The sequence below is a fragment of the Petromyzon marinus genome, chromosome 18, assembly GCF_048934315.1.
Source record: "Petromyzon marinus isolate PM22_M1 ecotype Great Lakes invasive population chromosome 18, UKy_Petmar_22M1.pri1.0, whole genome shotgun sequence".
Lineage (NCBI taxonomy): Eukaryota > Metazoa > Chordata > Hyperoartia > Petromyzontiformes > Petromyzontidae > Petromyzon > Petromyzon marinus.
Window position 1 is genome coordinate 3,305,051 of NC_133684.1, and position 15,246 is coordinate 3,320,296.

The 15,246-nt window shown below is 44.0% G+C and overlaps 1 protein-coding gene across 3 annotated transcripts in view; it reads left to right on the forward strand.

Annotated features, from left to right (window-relative positions):
* The first annotated feature begins 4,045 nt into the window (after positions 1-4,045).
* Positions 4,046-15,246, forward strand: part of PAN3 (poly(A) specific ribonuclease subunit PAN3) — a 33,125-nt gene continuing 21,924 nt past the window's right edge. Inside the window, exons 1-7 of one of the 3 annotated variants that reach the window (XM_032956513.2) lie at positions 4,046-4,663; positions 8,758-8,885; positions 9,753-9,825; positions 10,299-10,372; positions 12,456-12,612; positions 12,912-12,965; positions 13,054-13,616. In XM_032956513.2, coding sequence (XP_032812404.2) covers positions 4,375-4,663; positions 8,758-8,885; positions 9,753-9,825; positions 10,299-10,372; positions 12,456-12,612; positions 12,912-12,965; positions 13,054-13,616 — 1,338 coding nt within the window. In that variant the 5' untranslated portion in view covers positions 4,046-4,374. Of the gene's footprint in view, positions 4,664-5,148; positions 5,913-8,757; positions 8,886-9,752; positions 9,826-10,298; positions 10,373-12,455; positions 12,613-12,911; positions 12,966-13,038; positions 13,617-15,246 lie in introns of those variants that run through there. The other 2 variants (XM_032956515.2, XM_032956514.2) reach the window with 2 other exon arrangements.

Genomic DNA, 15,246 nt, shown 5'->3' on the forward strand with positions numbered 1-15,246 from the left:
TGCAGCGATGTGTCCCAAAACCTTAAGAGCTACATCGACCTGGGCAACAATGTCATCCACTGGTATGTTTGGGGGCGACTGCGAAGTCCAACCCTTTAGCCAAAACCTACTTTAGACCATCGGTAACTGGGCTATTATTCAGATTAATAACCTTGTCAACATCTAACTTTTTAATGTGTGGATATGGTTTATTCTTGGAAAGGAGGTTGAACTTGGAAATCAGTTTATCTTTACATTTAGCTGCCATTGTAGCGACTGATGAAGCAGTCATGTTATCTACATGTTCCCAATCAGATGTAGACATTTTTTCTGTTAATGTTAAGTGTGATTTCAAGGGTGTCTTGTCTACATGATCTAGTTCAGTACGGAGCAGTGTAATTCTCTCTGAGATCAGGGCCAAGCTAGCCCTGAACAAAATTCGTTTGGCATTGGAAGATGTGAAGCATCAGTGTAAATGCGATCGGTATTACCTTAGAGTGGCAGCATCTCTTCAGAAATGCGAGGAACTCGATCAGATGAGCTTTCGTGCCTCGGAGTTTGTTAAAAGATCTTATGGTTATGTGGAAACCCTCCCCGTGGAGGCGGTTAAATTTTGACTTAAAACTTTCGTGACTGCAGGAATTAATATTCTTTGGTTCTTTTGGTAAGGTCACGTAGATAGAAAAATAAAAAAGTGAATAAAAATAAAATAATAATAAACATTAATGTAGACTGTAGCCTGGTTCTTAATTAGAGTGAGTGTACTGGCAGTCTACAATGTAGACTGTAGCCTGGTCATTAAACACATATTGACGAAGTTATATAAAAGTACCGATGCATTATGGTACATCTGCATAGTTTATCCAATTGATATTGGCCTCTGTCATGGAAATGTGGAATTTCCACAATTAAGTGTTGTATGCATTGAATGGAGAATACACCTTCCTGATTAGATATAAAAAGCCACCCACCAGGCTCTGAAGTGTTACCCATGCTCTTTATGCCACCATAACAATTATTATGTATTCAAGTGCCAGTTTGTAGCAAGTCAGCATAGACTGTTCCATGGATTAACTTGTCTTGTCATAGGAAAGGAATTTCCACCAATCATTACTGCAAGCAGATCTCCACCTCATTAGGCAGGGAGACACTTTCACTGTTTGATCTCAATGCATAAGTGTTATAAAAATGTGTGGAATGTGTTTAATGTGTCATTGCCAGTACCACCCTCAGATATTTAAATAAATAACAATGGTCTATCATGTTTTGATTTAAAGCTTTCGTGACTGCAGGGATTCATATTCTTGGTTCTTTCGGTAAAGTCACGTAGAAGGGAAATAATAAAAATATAAAAAAATAAAATTCTCACGTTTCGACTGCAACACAAGCAATCACCATCAGGTGTGAAAACCACAGCAAGAAATTTAGAAAAAAAGTGGCGTTTTTTTACTGTTAGCACCACGGAGAGCGATTTGGGAGTTATTCAGATGGACGAGTCCATCTATGTTCGGAAAAGAGGGGGGGAGACAAAAATAATGGATGCGGTCTGAAAGCCACCGTAAGCGTGAACAATCAATTAAGACCCGAAATAGTTTATCAAATCCTTCCAATGATTGCTAAGCCAGAATCCATTTTCTCGGTTGAAATTGTCTGTTTGTATGTGGATAGCCTCATGAACGAATCTCTCATGGTAGCCAGATGGCTTGCAGAGAACCTGTCTTGGAGAAGTCAATGTCATGTGAGCCTACTGAATTATAAGTGATCTGCCACGGCTGAAGTTTCCATTGTTACATGTTACGTAATATCGTTTATTGTAAAATTTCAATCACAGTTCCTACGATCACTGTTGTAACATTGGTCCTACCGTGTTTAAGGTCTGCTTGGTGTTCACGAATGCGGTCCGAGACATGTCGTGTGGTTTCTCCAATGTAACTACTACCACTGAGGCAACTTAGTTTGTAGACGCCAGGGTACTGTATGTCCGGAATCACATCTTTTACAGACGGAACCAGATCACGGATTTTATGTAATGTGTTGAATCGGACATGGATCTTGTGTTTATTCAAGATTTGGGAGGTTTTTTGTGATCCCCGCAATGTAGGGTAAAGTGATGGTTTTGAATGGCTCAAGAGGGTCCTTCTTCATGGTTGGAGTGATAGCTTTGCAGATTGTGTAGTCAGAGTAACCATTAGCCTTAAGAGCTTGGTGTACGTGCTTGAGTTCATTGGCAATGTGTTCCTGGTCGGATATGCATTGGGCTCTATGGTGCAGAGTCTTGATGCGGAAATTCTTCTGGGATGGTGGTGGGAATCCGGTTTCAGGGAAGCATCCGTATGGGTAGCTTTCCTGTAGACAGTGGCTCATTGAACCATCAGGTCTCTTTTTATTAGGACATCCAAAAAAGGTAGCTTGCCATCTTTTTCGACTTCCATGGTAAATCTGATGGCTGGGTGTATGGAATTGATGTGGTCGAGGAATTGGTCTAGAGCAGGTCTAATAATTTTTTTTCAAATTTTCTTGCTGTGGTTTTCACACCTGATGATGATTGCTTGTGTTGCAATCGAAACGTCGTGAGAATTTTAATGTTTTATATTTTTATTATTGCCCTTCTACGTGTCTTTACCTAAAGAACCAAAAATATAGGTCTATCATGTGTTTACACATCTTTATTATCACAAAAACAATGATACGTAAAAAAAAAATGTATCGTGAAAAGTTAGCATTAATTGTCCTATAAATTAATGTAGCCCCTGCCACAGTAGAATTCCCATTACTCAGTGCTGAACACAATGAGCAAGAAGGCATTCTCACCTATGCACTTAAAAACAAGATATTACAAATACTGTATTAGAATTATTCCGTCATGCTGTGCCCACTCCTGCTCAGCCGAGCCAAGATACGTGGAATTTCCACCACTGAACTGTGCACACAGACACCCCGTTCCACCCACAGGGGATCCACCCTCACCTCAGCACCTGAAACACAAAAACAAATAATTGCACAATAAATCACAACCCCATTAATTCCGCATCACACCATCCCGCCACCCCCCCCCAACTTTACATTATTTTCCTCCACCACTCGCGTGCCGAAAGCTCAAACGCCCTACCAGCAGTAGCAGACTGCATTACACACGAGACAATGTAATAATAAACCATTATGACCTCACAATACACAAGTTAACTGTGTTATTCGCTCTCAACATTATTTGTCCTCATCAGCCCAATCATTGGAATTTCCACACCCATCTTCATCCAGCAGGACGCCATCCTCACCTCAGCACCTAAACAATATCAAATTGGTTCTTTCGGTAAAGTCACCACGTAGAAGGGAAACAATACAATAATAAAAATATTAAACAATACAATTCTCACGACGTTTCGACTGCAACACAAGCAATCATCGCCTGATGATGACTTTACCGAAAGAACCAAGAATATGAATCCCTACAGTCATGAAAGCTTTAAATAAAAATATCAAATTGTTATAGAAACTCACAACCAGGTCTAATAATTTATCTTCATCAGCCCAGTCATGGGAATGTGAAATTTCCACACCCATCTAAACAACATCAACAGCATTATAATGGAATGATTACACTATGTAACACGATTTTTGTCCCTGGGTAGTGTTATTTTTTTATTGCTTATGCCTAAAAAGTATAGAAAAAGGCTATTCCCCACAAACTTTGCTTTTGTGACCAGGACTTTATGTTAAGGAATGACACAAATGCACACCACGTTTTCTCATTGACAATAGGTAAATTTCAAAATATCACTGTCCTGGTCACAAAAGCAAAGTTTGTGTGGAATAATAGCCATTTTATGTACTTTTGAGGCATAAGAAATTAGGAAATAACACTTACTACCCAGGAAAAAAAATTGTGTTACAGTTGTTATATATAAACTCACAAGAACAACCAGGTTTAATTATCAGCACAGTGATGGGAACGTGGAATTTCCACACCCATCTTTTATCCCAGTGGGCAGCCACCCTCACCGTCAGCACCATCAGCAACAACATCAAATGATTACACCCCCACCCCCCCCCACCAAAAAAAAGAGAAAACTGAGCACAACAACCCAGAGAGTTTAACCGCTGTGTGTTATTGTTGTTGTTGTGTTTGGCTGTGTTGTTGTTGTTGTGTTTGGCTGTGTGGTTGTGCGCGCACCGCTCACAATCCTCACATCCTGCTCCCTCCACTCACAGCTGCCTCAAGCCCCGAGCCACAGCAGCAGCAGCGGCGGCGGCACGCGGGCGCTACCCACAAGGCAGTTCGCGCAAGTTTCCCTCGCAGCAAGCAGCAGCAGCAGCACCACCATCACCCTCACCACCACCACTCATGCGCCTCAACATCGCCTCCCGCTGCCTCCCCGCGACCAATGTGCCGCTGCCATGAGCGGCGGAGGGGGAGGAGGTGGCGCCGTCGCGAAACCACCGCCGCCGACGCCGCAGCAGCAGCAACAACAACAGCCGCCGCAGCCGCCCCAGCAGCAGCAGCTGCTGCCGGCCAAGCCTTGCCGCTACTACGCCAAGGACAGGACGTGCTTCTACGGCGACGACTGCCAATTCGTGCATGACGATCCGGACGCAGGCAAGCCCGCCGAGGCAGCAGCCGTTGTCGTCGCCGCCGCCGCCGCAGCCACAGCCGCCGCGCCCATGGAAGGCGGACACTTCTTGCAGAGTAAGCGACGGAGGGAGGATAGCGACTCCTCGTCGTAATGTCCGCACCCCCCTCCCCTCTCTCTCTCCCTCTCGTCTTCCCCCTCCACCATTGCCCCCCTCCCCCTCACCACTCCCCTCACCCCCCCCTCCCCCTCACCACCCCCGCCCCCCTACACCACAACATGGCGCCGGGCGACCCCCTTTAGATCTCGCAGCGCGGATGCGCGAAGGCGCCCCCCGCGATTGGTCGGACGGCCGCTCGGTGGCCAATGGGAGGGGAGCGCGCGAGGGGGTACGCGCGCCGCCGAGGCCAATGGGAGCGGCGGATCGGTCGCGGGGCTGCGCGTGCGGACAATGGTTTTCGACGCGGGGAGGGGCGGGGGGGGTGCGCGCGTGTTTTCCGCGTGTGTGTGTCTCTTGTTATTGTGTGTGGCTGTCATTTTACAACAAAAAAGCACAACGTCGTGCTCTTATTGAATATTGTTTCGGTGAAAAAATGTTTTTTTTCATGTGTCGCGGTTTAAATTGCACCTCATTGTGGATTGGCGCGCAGATGTGGCCCTCTCCTTCCCCCACCCCTTAATCCTAAGCGATACGATGTAGTGTTGTTGATAATGGTGGTGGTAGTAGTAATGGTGAATGGTTATGGCTGTGGGTTATTGAATATAGCAGGGCCTCGTCTGGGCCTTCTGTTGTCCAGCATGGCCGCACGCATGTAATGCTATCACTTGTTTACATTTTTTATTATCGCTATAAGTGTGAAGCCTTCTTGCACAAACGAGAAACTTGACGAGCCGTTGTAGGAAATAGCTCGTTTTTAGTTGGAAGTGACCATTCCTTGCACGTTGCAGATACTGTTGTTTGTGATTGCAATCGGTTATGCTAGACTGGGATGGAAACTATAATCCAAATATAATCGCAAAAATGTGTTCCCTTGCTGTACAAGCTGTTTTGTTGGCAATCCGGATCCCGTGGTGAAAATTCCACCTTCCTGTCACTCAAAGACTAGTCGGCCCATATGGAAACCATTGTTTTAAGGTGCACTTCCAAAACTGCCGTACTGTGGTAGGAGTTAAAATCTCCCAAATGTGCGTATTAAAAAAGAAACTAGTGTTAACCTTTCCGACAAACATTGTTCGGTGGTCCCGAGGCCTTGGTAAAAAAAAAATACCACTGTCCTTGGGACAGCCTAGTCTGTCTACGTGGGAATCGCTTTTATCATCAACAACCATTGCATATCCACTGCTGGATGAAATCCATTCCGCAGGGTAACACGCAGCCCACAATCCGTCGGCACTTCACACGAAGTGGTGTTTGTTGTCCACCTGAACGTGTTCTCTCTCCCTTGGCCGCATTCCGTGTTTACATCTGGCTCGCTCATCCGGCCATCCACCCATCACCTCTAGCCACCCCAGTGTCTCTCGCTTACGTCCATTTACTTTATTTCAGTAAGACGTTTCTGATTTGTATTTGTTTCACTTCATCCGTGCGTGTTTAATTTCCCTTTGTGTGTGTCTCGAATTCCAAGAATGCATCTCGCTGTGGTTCTTTGTACACTTTTTTGTTTGCAGCTTTTGTCTCATTTCCTTTGCCAGTGGTCCACGTTTCTGATCCAGTTTCGTAGCTGGAAGTGTGTACACACTGAAGCACTTTTAAAAGTTGTTGCTTTGGGCGTTCCTGAGCCATCGGTTTAAGTTGCGCGTTCATTCGGTGGGTCCAAGCTGCCCGGCTGACCGCCACGATTGTTTCTAAACAGTAAGAGTGATAGTGCGGAATATATTTTCATTGTTTTTGGGTGAATGCACTTCATGCCAACCCATTACAGTTCACACGGCACGGTCAGCAGTGTACATATGTGTACAACAGGAACGGAATCGACGTTGTCATCATGATCACTGATAACACACTCGTGACTGACATAAATCGGTCATGAACGTAAGTTTAGAACATTGACTTTCACGACGTACAGCTTGCACTGTATGCTGTGTTATTCAGGTTAACACGTAGGCTTTCACGATCCTATATCCGGAAGGTTTTTTTGAACTCCATAATCGAGGTGTTTAAGACCGAAACAGGAGGATTTCTCCACAACTCTGCTGCTGTCTGCCTGATAATGCTAGTTCTGATTACTGGCGAAATGGTGTGCTGTATTAGTAGAGAACCGGCATGTTTTGTTTACATGACAAACCTTACTTATTGGCGGGTTTAACGACAAATTTAATTTAACGCGATATAACCCGAAAACCTCTTATGTATTATTATTCAGTTACAATGCAGGATATATTAGTTTGGCATGTTTTCATTTACAAGCTATTGTTTAACGACAGCATTCGTAAAATGATGTCTGTGTCCGTGTTGCCAATACAGTCCCATATGTTTTGTGAACTGAGAAAGGAAGGACGTCATAAACATGTCCCCCCCCCCTCCCCTTCTGTAAATAATTTTTATGTTTTTTTTCCTTTACCACCAATTACAAAATAAATAACGCTTCACCATCTCCACTTGCCACGCAAAAATCCAAGAGTTGGCGTTAATATCTTGCTATTGTCACGCATCACACGACACTACGCACCTTTTTTGTCAACCTATTGCTGGTTGATGGCCTCCCCCACCACCATCGTGTCACGCACGGGCACGGCTGTTGTTGTTTCACCATACTTCACGCTGATCATCGTGGCTCGGTGAAGGCAGGTAGCTAGCAGCAGCATAGACGTGCAAGTATATCGATGCATCTTCTTCCACTCTGCGACTCGTGTTGGAGTGGACTGTTACAACCCTGCTGTTCATAGTGGCCACCAATCATGGGTTGCTTCGGATACTAGGCGTAACCATACTATCATATCACAATGTGTTCATTAATGACTACAATACACTGACTGGAAAATACTGGGCTAAATCATGGATGGGGTGCCTCGGTATTTCCATTTTATTGGCAAACACCATTTCTATGATAGAAATATAAAACAAAGGTGATTTTTTTTTTAAACTAAAAATTGGAAGCAAATTCAGGAATGCACAATCCAGTTCTCCATGAGATACTTTACAGAAGCAAGCGGGGACTGACTTGTGCGTGTCACGTTCCTGCGTAGCATTGAGATGCAGCTAACGACAAGTCGGCATTACTTTGCGTGATATTTCATTTTAGAGGTTTAGAGTGAGATTTTAAAATGTTCGCATTTTTTTTGTCGTAACATTGTTTTCCGGAAACCCCGTTGCATCCGGGACGTTGCATATCCGTCCACTATTTTGAGGATACGTTGTGAACATCTTTGCGGATATTGTCAATCATTTGCTTTTGCTTCAATCTGCCGTCATGTGCTTGTAATTTGCATGTTGGCATCACCATTATTGGCTACAATATTTTCAAGATGTGTGAACGTTTAGAAAATTGTGCAGCAAACATGAGAGATTTAATATTGATGCCATTGGAATTATTGTGCTACATTGTTCGTGTAGTAGCATTTGCGTAAATACTTACGTAATTTTCTACATTAAATATCACAGGGCTCTTTTTTATATCCTGCATTTGCTCGTAAATGAAAGTGCGTCAAGATGCTTAAAATGTGTTTACTTGTATATTTACAGATTGGCATATGGTGTTGGAATGCAAATTATTTGAAATATGCATTTTTTTTATTTATGACCAAATCACCCAGAAAAAAAATAAAATCACCCAGAATTTGCATGACCTTGCCAGATCTCAGAGTGAAGCCTGATAGAGCTTTGGATGGGTGAACATCACGCACAAACAGGTTGTCATGGGTGCTGCTGCAGGGCTGACATGGTGGACAGCAAAGAACAGTGCAGCAACATCTATACATCGACTAAATGTCTATGCTCTATGGCTATGCTCCCCACCTTCATCAAACTACACTGACCATCTTGGTGCAGTATGGTGAGCTAAAACCCACAACCCTGACAGGTGTGTCATTCCACTCAACAAATAGCGGAATTACAAAGGGCTACACATGTGTGAGTCGTGTTTGTAAAAGGGGTAATAGTCTAAATGTTTAGAATTAGTGGCAAGCAATGGCTTTATGTGCATTTAACTGACGTGAAGGTGCCAAGTGAAGTTTGTCACATCCATTGTTGGCCTGGCTGTGTGTGTTTTAGTCCCATTGCTGGAAGGTGGAGGAGTACCAGATGGGAATCTTCCCAATTCCTTCTTCAGCAGCAGTTTTATTGGCGTGAATGGTTTTGGCGGAGGAGGCAGCGGAGACGCCAAATTCCCCGTCATGGCGGTATCTGTTCTCTTTCTATTGCATCTCAACAACATCGAACCTCTGCTGATACACATTACAGTCCTTTTCAGCACTTACATTTTGTGAATGCTGTGATTTTTATTGGAACATGTTTTTGTGGCTGCTAGATTAAAGTTTGTTTTTGCAACCCAATGTTTATTTGTTTACCTTTGTATTAATATGTGCTTTTCTGGGTGCCTTTGCTCTATTGTGACTGTGAAACATTCATGTTCTGGCAAGGATATGTGTGTCAATACAAAATATTTTCGATTTCACTGACTTAAATGCAAATGTGCACTTTATACTTGGATAAACTTTAACCTGCAGTTTTGTCATGCTTTTAACTGGTGGAAAAGAAAGCAGAGATTTCTTTGGACTTTTAACGAATGTTTGGCTAATGAGCATTCATCATGACAGTGGGTGTCTGTTATTGTTCCCATGAAGTATAATTGGATAAAAAAAAAACATTGGCCGACTTGTATTCTTATTTCCCATCATGCTTGTACTGTAATTACTCTATACTTGTTAAGTGAAAATAGCTTCATTATAAGAGGTAAAGGAAAAGCTGCAGCCCTGCAATTTTTCGCTCATGCCACCGCTGGTGGAAGAGCCTCTCCGAGAGGGAGATCTATGGTCCCGTTTAGAGGGTATTTGGCAGCCTTTTCCACACTTGCCAGACTTTTCCACACTTTCCAGACTTCTTGGAAGCGATGGGAGTACCCATACTTCATGATAGTGAATACAAATGTACAAATTGAGGATAGCCACTGCTTGGTGTGTGCCTCCCTTGTTATGTTTTTTTTTAAAATAAGAGGCTCCACCAGCTCCTGTGTGCCAAGAAATTAGATTTCATTGTTTCCTCTGCAGAGAATGACAAACAGCAGTAGTTCTCCCAGCCTCACTGGAGACGGTGCCAAACTCTACTCGCCTTCAGGGCAAGGTACTGCACCAGTTTCCCATACCACAACATCAGTCCTTACCAGTGCTTAATTCACACTTTAATGAATTCGTCAAATGTGGGCTGCATGTGTTACATCTACTTGCGCTCAAGCATCGGTTATTTCATGCTATTTTGTGGTCGCAAATGATGGTGCCCTTATATATGTTAACCAGAACCTAACTTGTGTATTTATCGTCAATATTTAACGATGCAATAACATGCATCGATCAGTGCGTGTAAAAATAGCTTATTTTAGGTTTGTGTATGTTGTATGTAATTGGTTTATTTGAACACTGCGGCAACTAATTATTCTGCCTATCTCAGTGGGACAGAACTCATTGATTCTTGAATTCATGTGTGACTCAGAATTGTGATTGTATCAAATTGCGAGGGTTACAAAATTGTAAGTGCCTCATGCACGCATAACAATGTCTGATACATTTTACAGTGTCTTTTTTCATTTTTCTCAACAGATTCCATAAACTCTCCAAATTCATCCCTTTTTAGTGATTTCTCAAATCTCAACCTATCTGCGCAGCGGAGAAAGGTGCTTAGGACTCTTATTGACTGTGTTTTGAAAAATAATCTTCATGTTTTGCATTACTGCAACTGTAATACATTCTCACTAGGAGGAAAGTAATTTTCTTACTTTATTTCCAATTACACAATGTGTTCCATAACCTTTCTATTCCACCTCCCTCAGAAGGCCTCAGAAGGTCTGTTGCCTGAAGTGGCATAAACACTGCATCGCTTTGACCTTTTTTTTAGATTTTATTGACTTTAGAGTTACCAGTTTTTTTTTTATTCTAATTATTTGCTTTGAATGTGCAAAGCACACTTTGAAATGCACAGAAAAGCATGTAATTACAGTGAGGGAAAAAGTATTTGATCCCCTGCTGATTTTGTACTTTGCCCACTGACAAAGAAATGATCAGTCTATAATTTTAATGGTAGGTTTATTTGAATAGTGAGAGACAGAATAACAACAAAAAAATCCAGAAAAACGCATGTCAAAAATGTTATAAATTGATTTGCATTGTAATGAGGGAAATAAGTATTTGACCCCTCTGCAAAACATGACTTAGTACTTGGTGGCAAAACCCTTGTTGGCAATCACAGAAGTCAGACGTTTCTTGTAGTTGGCCACCGGTTTGCACACATCTCAGGAGGGATTTTGTCCCACTCCTCTTTGCAGATCTTCTCCAAGTCATTAAGGTTTCGAGGCTGACGTTTGGCAACTCGAACCATCAGCTCTCTCTACAGATTTTCTATGGGATTAAGGTCTGGAGACTGGCTAGGCCACTCCAGGACCTTAATGTGCTTCTTCTTGAGCCACTCCTTTGTTGCCTTGGCCGTGTGTTTTGGGTCATTGTCATGCTGTCACCCACGACCCATTTTCAATGCCCTGGCTGAGGGAAGGAGGTTCTTACCCAAGATTTGACGGTACCTGACCCTGTCCATCGTCCCTTTGATGCGGTGAAGTTGTCCTGTCCCCTTTGCAGAAAAACACCCCCAAAGCATAATGTTTCCACCTCCATGTTTGACGGTGGGGATGGTGTTCTTGGGGTCATAAGCAGCATTCCTCCTCCTCCAAACACGGCGAGTTGAGTTGATGCCAAAGAGCTCCATTTTGGTCTCATCTGACCACAACACTTTCACCCAGTTGTCCTCTGAATCATTCAGATGTTCATTGGCAAACTTCAGACGGGCATGTATATGTGCTTTCTTGAGCAGGGGGACCTTGCGGGCGCTGCAGGATTTCAGTCCTTCACGGCGTAGTGTGTTACCAATTGTTTTCTTGGTGACCATGGTCCCAGCTGCCTTGAGATCATTGACAAGATCCTCCCGTGTAGTTCTGGGCCGATTCCTCACCGTTCTCATGATCATTGCAACTCCACGAGGTGAGCTCTTGCATAGAGCCCCAGGCCGAGGGAGATTGACAGTTCGTTTGTGTTTCTTCCATTTGCGAATAATCGCACCAACTGTTGTCACCTTCTCACCAAGCTGCTTGGCAATGGTCTTGTAGCCCATTCCAGCCTTGTGTAGGTCTACAATCTTGTCCCTGACATCCTTGGAGAGCTCTTTGGTCTTGGCCATGGTGTAGAGTTTGGAATCTGATTGATTGCTTCTGTGGACAGATGCCTTTTATACAGGTAACAAGCTGAGATTAGGAGCACTCCCTTTAAAAGTGTGCTCCTAATCTCAGCTCGTTACCTGTATAAAATACACCTCGGAGCCAGAAATCTTTCTGATTGAGAGGGGGTCAAATACTTATTTCCCTCAATAAAATGCAAATCAATTTATAAAAAATTTTACACGCGTTTTTCTGGATTTTGTTGTTGTTATTCTGTCTCTCATTGTTCAAATAAACCTACCATTAAAATTATAGACTGATAATTTTTTTGTCAGTGGGCAAACGTACAAAATCAGCGGGGGATCAAATACTTTTTTCCCTCACTGTACATGGTCATGGTGTTCTTTAAAAGACTAAAACGATTCAGTCTGTTGTTTTGTTGATTGTGTAATATTACTGAAATGATTCATGCATGGCACATCCTTTTAGTTTGTATCTAATTAAAAAGTTATGCCTTTGTAAATGTTTACTGATATTTTCTACACTTATTCCACAGACGCCAAACCCAACAGCCTCTGAGTTTATCCCTAAGGCTGGATTGGGCGCAAGTCCAAGAATGAGCAGCGGAGTGGCCCAGTCGCCCATTGCAGGACCATTCTCTCCTGCAATCACCCTGACCCATGCCATGACAAGCCCTTCATCCCTTGCTCCAGGTAGGCGCTTTGTGCTGATTTTCACTGCCTTTGTTGATAGTCCTGAGCCATTTGTCAAAATTACTCTCTCGTTCTTTCGCACAGGTGCTACTATTCTGCTTGTATGACAGATCACATATTATATAAACATAAATAGTAATTTTGTCTGTGCATACTTTATCCAATATTTACGAGCTTAAGAGGCAATATATCTGGCTTTAGTTCAATTGGTTTGCCTGTAAGTGACCTCAAGACATTTTTTAATTGTGTGCTTTCTCTGTGGACACTTGTTTATTTTCTGGCTTGTCTTCCAATGACAGAGCGGAGACTAAGGGACTTGAGCACATCTCACTGTTCAGCCGATCCGGCAAAAGGTAAGCCCCTCGGGTTTTTTTTGTTATGCCGAGCTGTAAAGCATACCTTGTGCCTTTGTGTTTTTTGACACAGGGCTGTCTCTCTCAGCTGGATCCTCCCCGCTGCATTCGCCCAAGGTCACCCCGCACACCTCTCCGGCGGCACGGCGCCGCAGCCACACGCCCAATCACGTCGGCTTCTCCATCGGTGGCGGAGGAGGAGGCGGTCCCCATCACCACCATGGCCACGCCAACCCGCACGCGTTGACCCACGCGCACCAGCACCACGTGCACCAGCACGCTGCCCTCCCGCAGGGTCACGCGGCCCACGCGGCCCACGCTGGCCACGCTGGCCACGCTGGCCACGCGGCCCACGCGGCCCACGCGGCCCACGCTGGCCACGCTGGCCACGCTGGCCACGCGGGTCACGCGGGTCACGCGGCTGCTCACGCGGGCCACGCGGCTGCTCACGCGGCTGCTCACGCGGCTCATGTCCAGGGCCACGGCGGCCACGCTCCGCACGGTCACGCTGGCGCGGCCGCCCCCGTCCCGTCCACCCAGAGCTCGGCCGTGGCCGACCCCCTGGCTCAGGCAGCACTCGTGCAGAAGGAGACTGTTGGGGGCACCACCTACTTCTTCACCGACCCGGGACTCGGTCAGCACCCTGGCATGGTATTCCAATTCACTTTTGTTGTTATTGTTAATATTGCATGTATTGTTACAGTGCATAATAATCAACAACCGGGTGGCGCCTTGGTTTGTGTGTGCAACTTGCAGTTTGAAGGTTGCGGGGTCGACTTGGCTCTTCGTCTTTCCTAGATTTTTAAAATGAGTACTTTGTGTGAATTCAACAGTGAAACTTGTGCAGTAGGAATGTATAATTTCTACTACTGGCTCACGGTAATGAAGAGGGGATGAGCACTACCCCCTGCCCATTTTTAAGGAGAAAGCACTTAGACTGATATTCATCTTTCAAATGATTTAAGCAGTTTGTAAATCTTCTGGCATGATCGTAGCGTGTATGTGTTGGTTAAATTTTGATTTAAAGCTTTCGTGACTGCAGGTATTCATGTTCTTTGTTCTTTCGGTAAAGTCACGTAGAAAGAACCAAGAATATGTAATGGTTGTTCACCGATAATGTTTCTGTGAATTACCCGTAGCAGAGATCACCTCAACAATGTTTTTGTTGCTGTTTATTAGGGTAAACGTGATGTGTAGCGGCCAACACGAGAGTGATAGACAAATGAGATGATGCTATGGGGAACCATTTGGCTTTTTAAACACAATTGCAGCATGCTCGATTTAGAACCTGCAAGACAGTGGCTTGTAATTCACTACTCATTGCCTACCGAGAGCTACACTGTTTACTCTTTTAAGTGGCATTCCCTGGGTGGTTTACTTTTCTGCACAGACATTAATAAAATTAATTAAATTGCTTTATGTGCCACAGTTTTCCTTAGGGGCCAAGATTTACCTTCAACGTGGAAGAGAGTAATAACAAAGATAACGTTGTTGAAATTGGCCTCATAACTAGTCAGAGAGTGATAGTTTAATCTTTTAGTAACTATATTATTTGGTTAATCGCAGCCATGAATGAGATATCATGCAGTTTTGGTTATAACTGCAGGAACTTGATCAAATGTCATTTTGAAAGTGGCCTGACAATTGTGAAACATACTGGAATGTGCAATAGTGATACCACACTGTGTGTGCGTGCACTGTGGGGCCAGGCGTCTGGGTGTACTCCGATACTTCTCCTTGCCTTTGTTTACAAGTCTTAGTTTTTTTCATGTTCTTTAAGGGGCGACAATATAAACACGTAAGACACTGTTCCTGTCTAGACAAAGTTTCGTCACGCATGTGCATTAAACCCAACAAGCGGGGCTTTCTCCCAGGAGCTCACAAGTTGATGGGCACCGTATTTTCTTGTCGGGATTCAATGAGACGGTGCGCTCTACATTGCTGTACCCATATCTAAGGGACAACTTGTTGCACCGTGTTAGATATGTTTTTTTTTTAAGTGGTGGAATTTAACTTGCCAATGACCAAATCACCTGGAATGTACGCAATCTTATCAGATTTCGGAAGCCAAGTAGGATTGAACCGTAAACGACCAAGCACAAACCAGTTGTCATAAGGCTTGCAGGGCTACGTTGGTGGTCAGTTGAGGGCAGTGCAGCAAAGTCCATTGTTGGACTGTACCGAAAGAACCGAAGAAGATGTACTTTTGTGCTTCTGTGTCTATGCTCCCTACCTTCATCCCATACCAAAGAAGCGTAGTGAAATATGTCCAAATAACCCT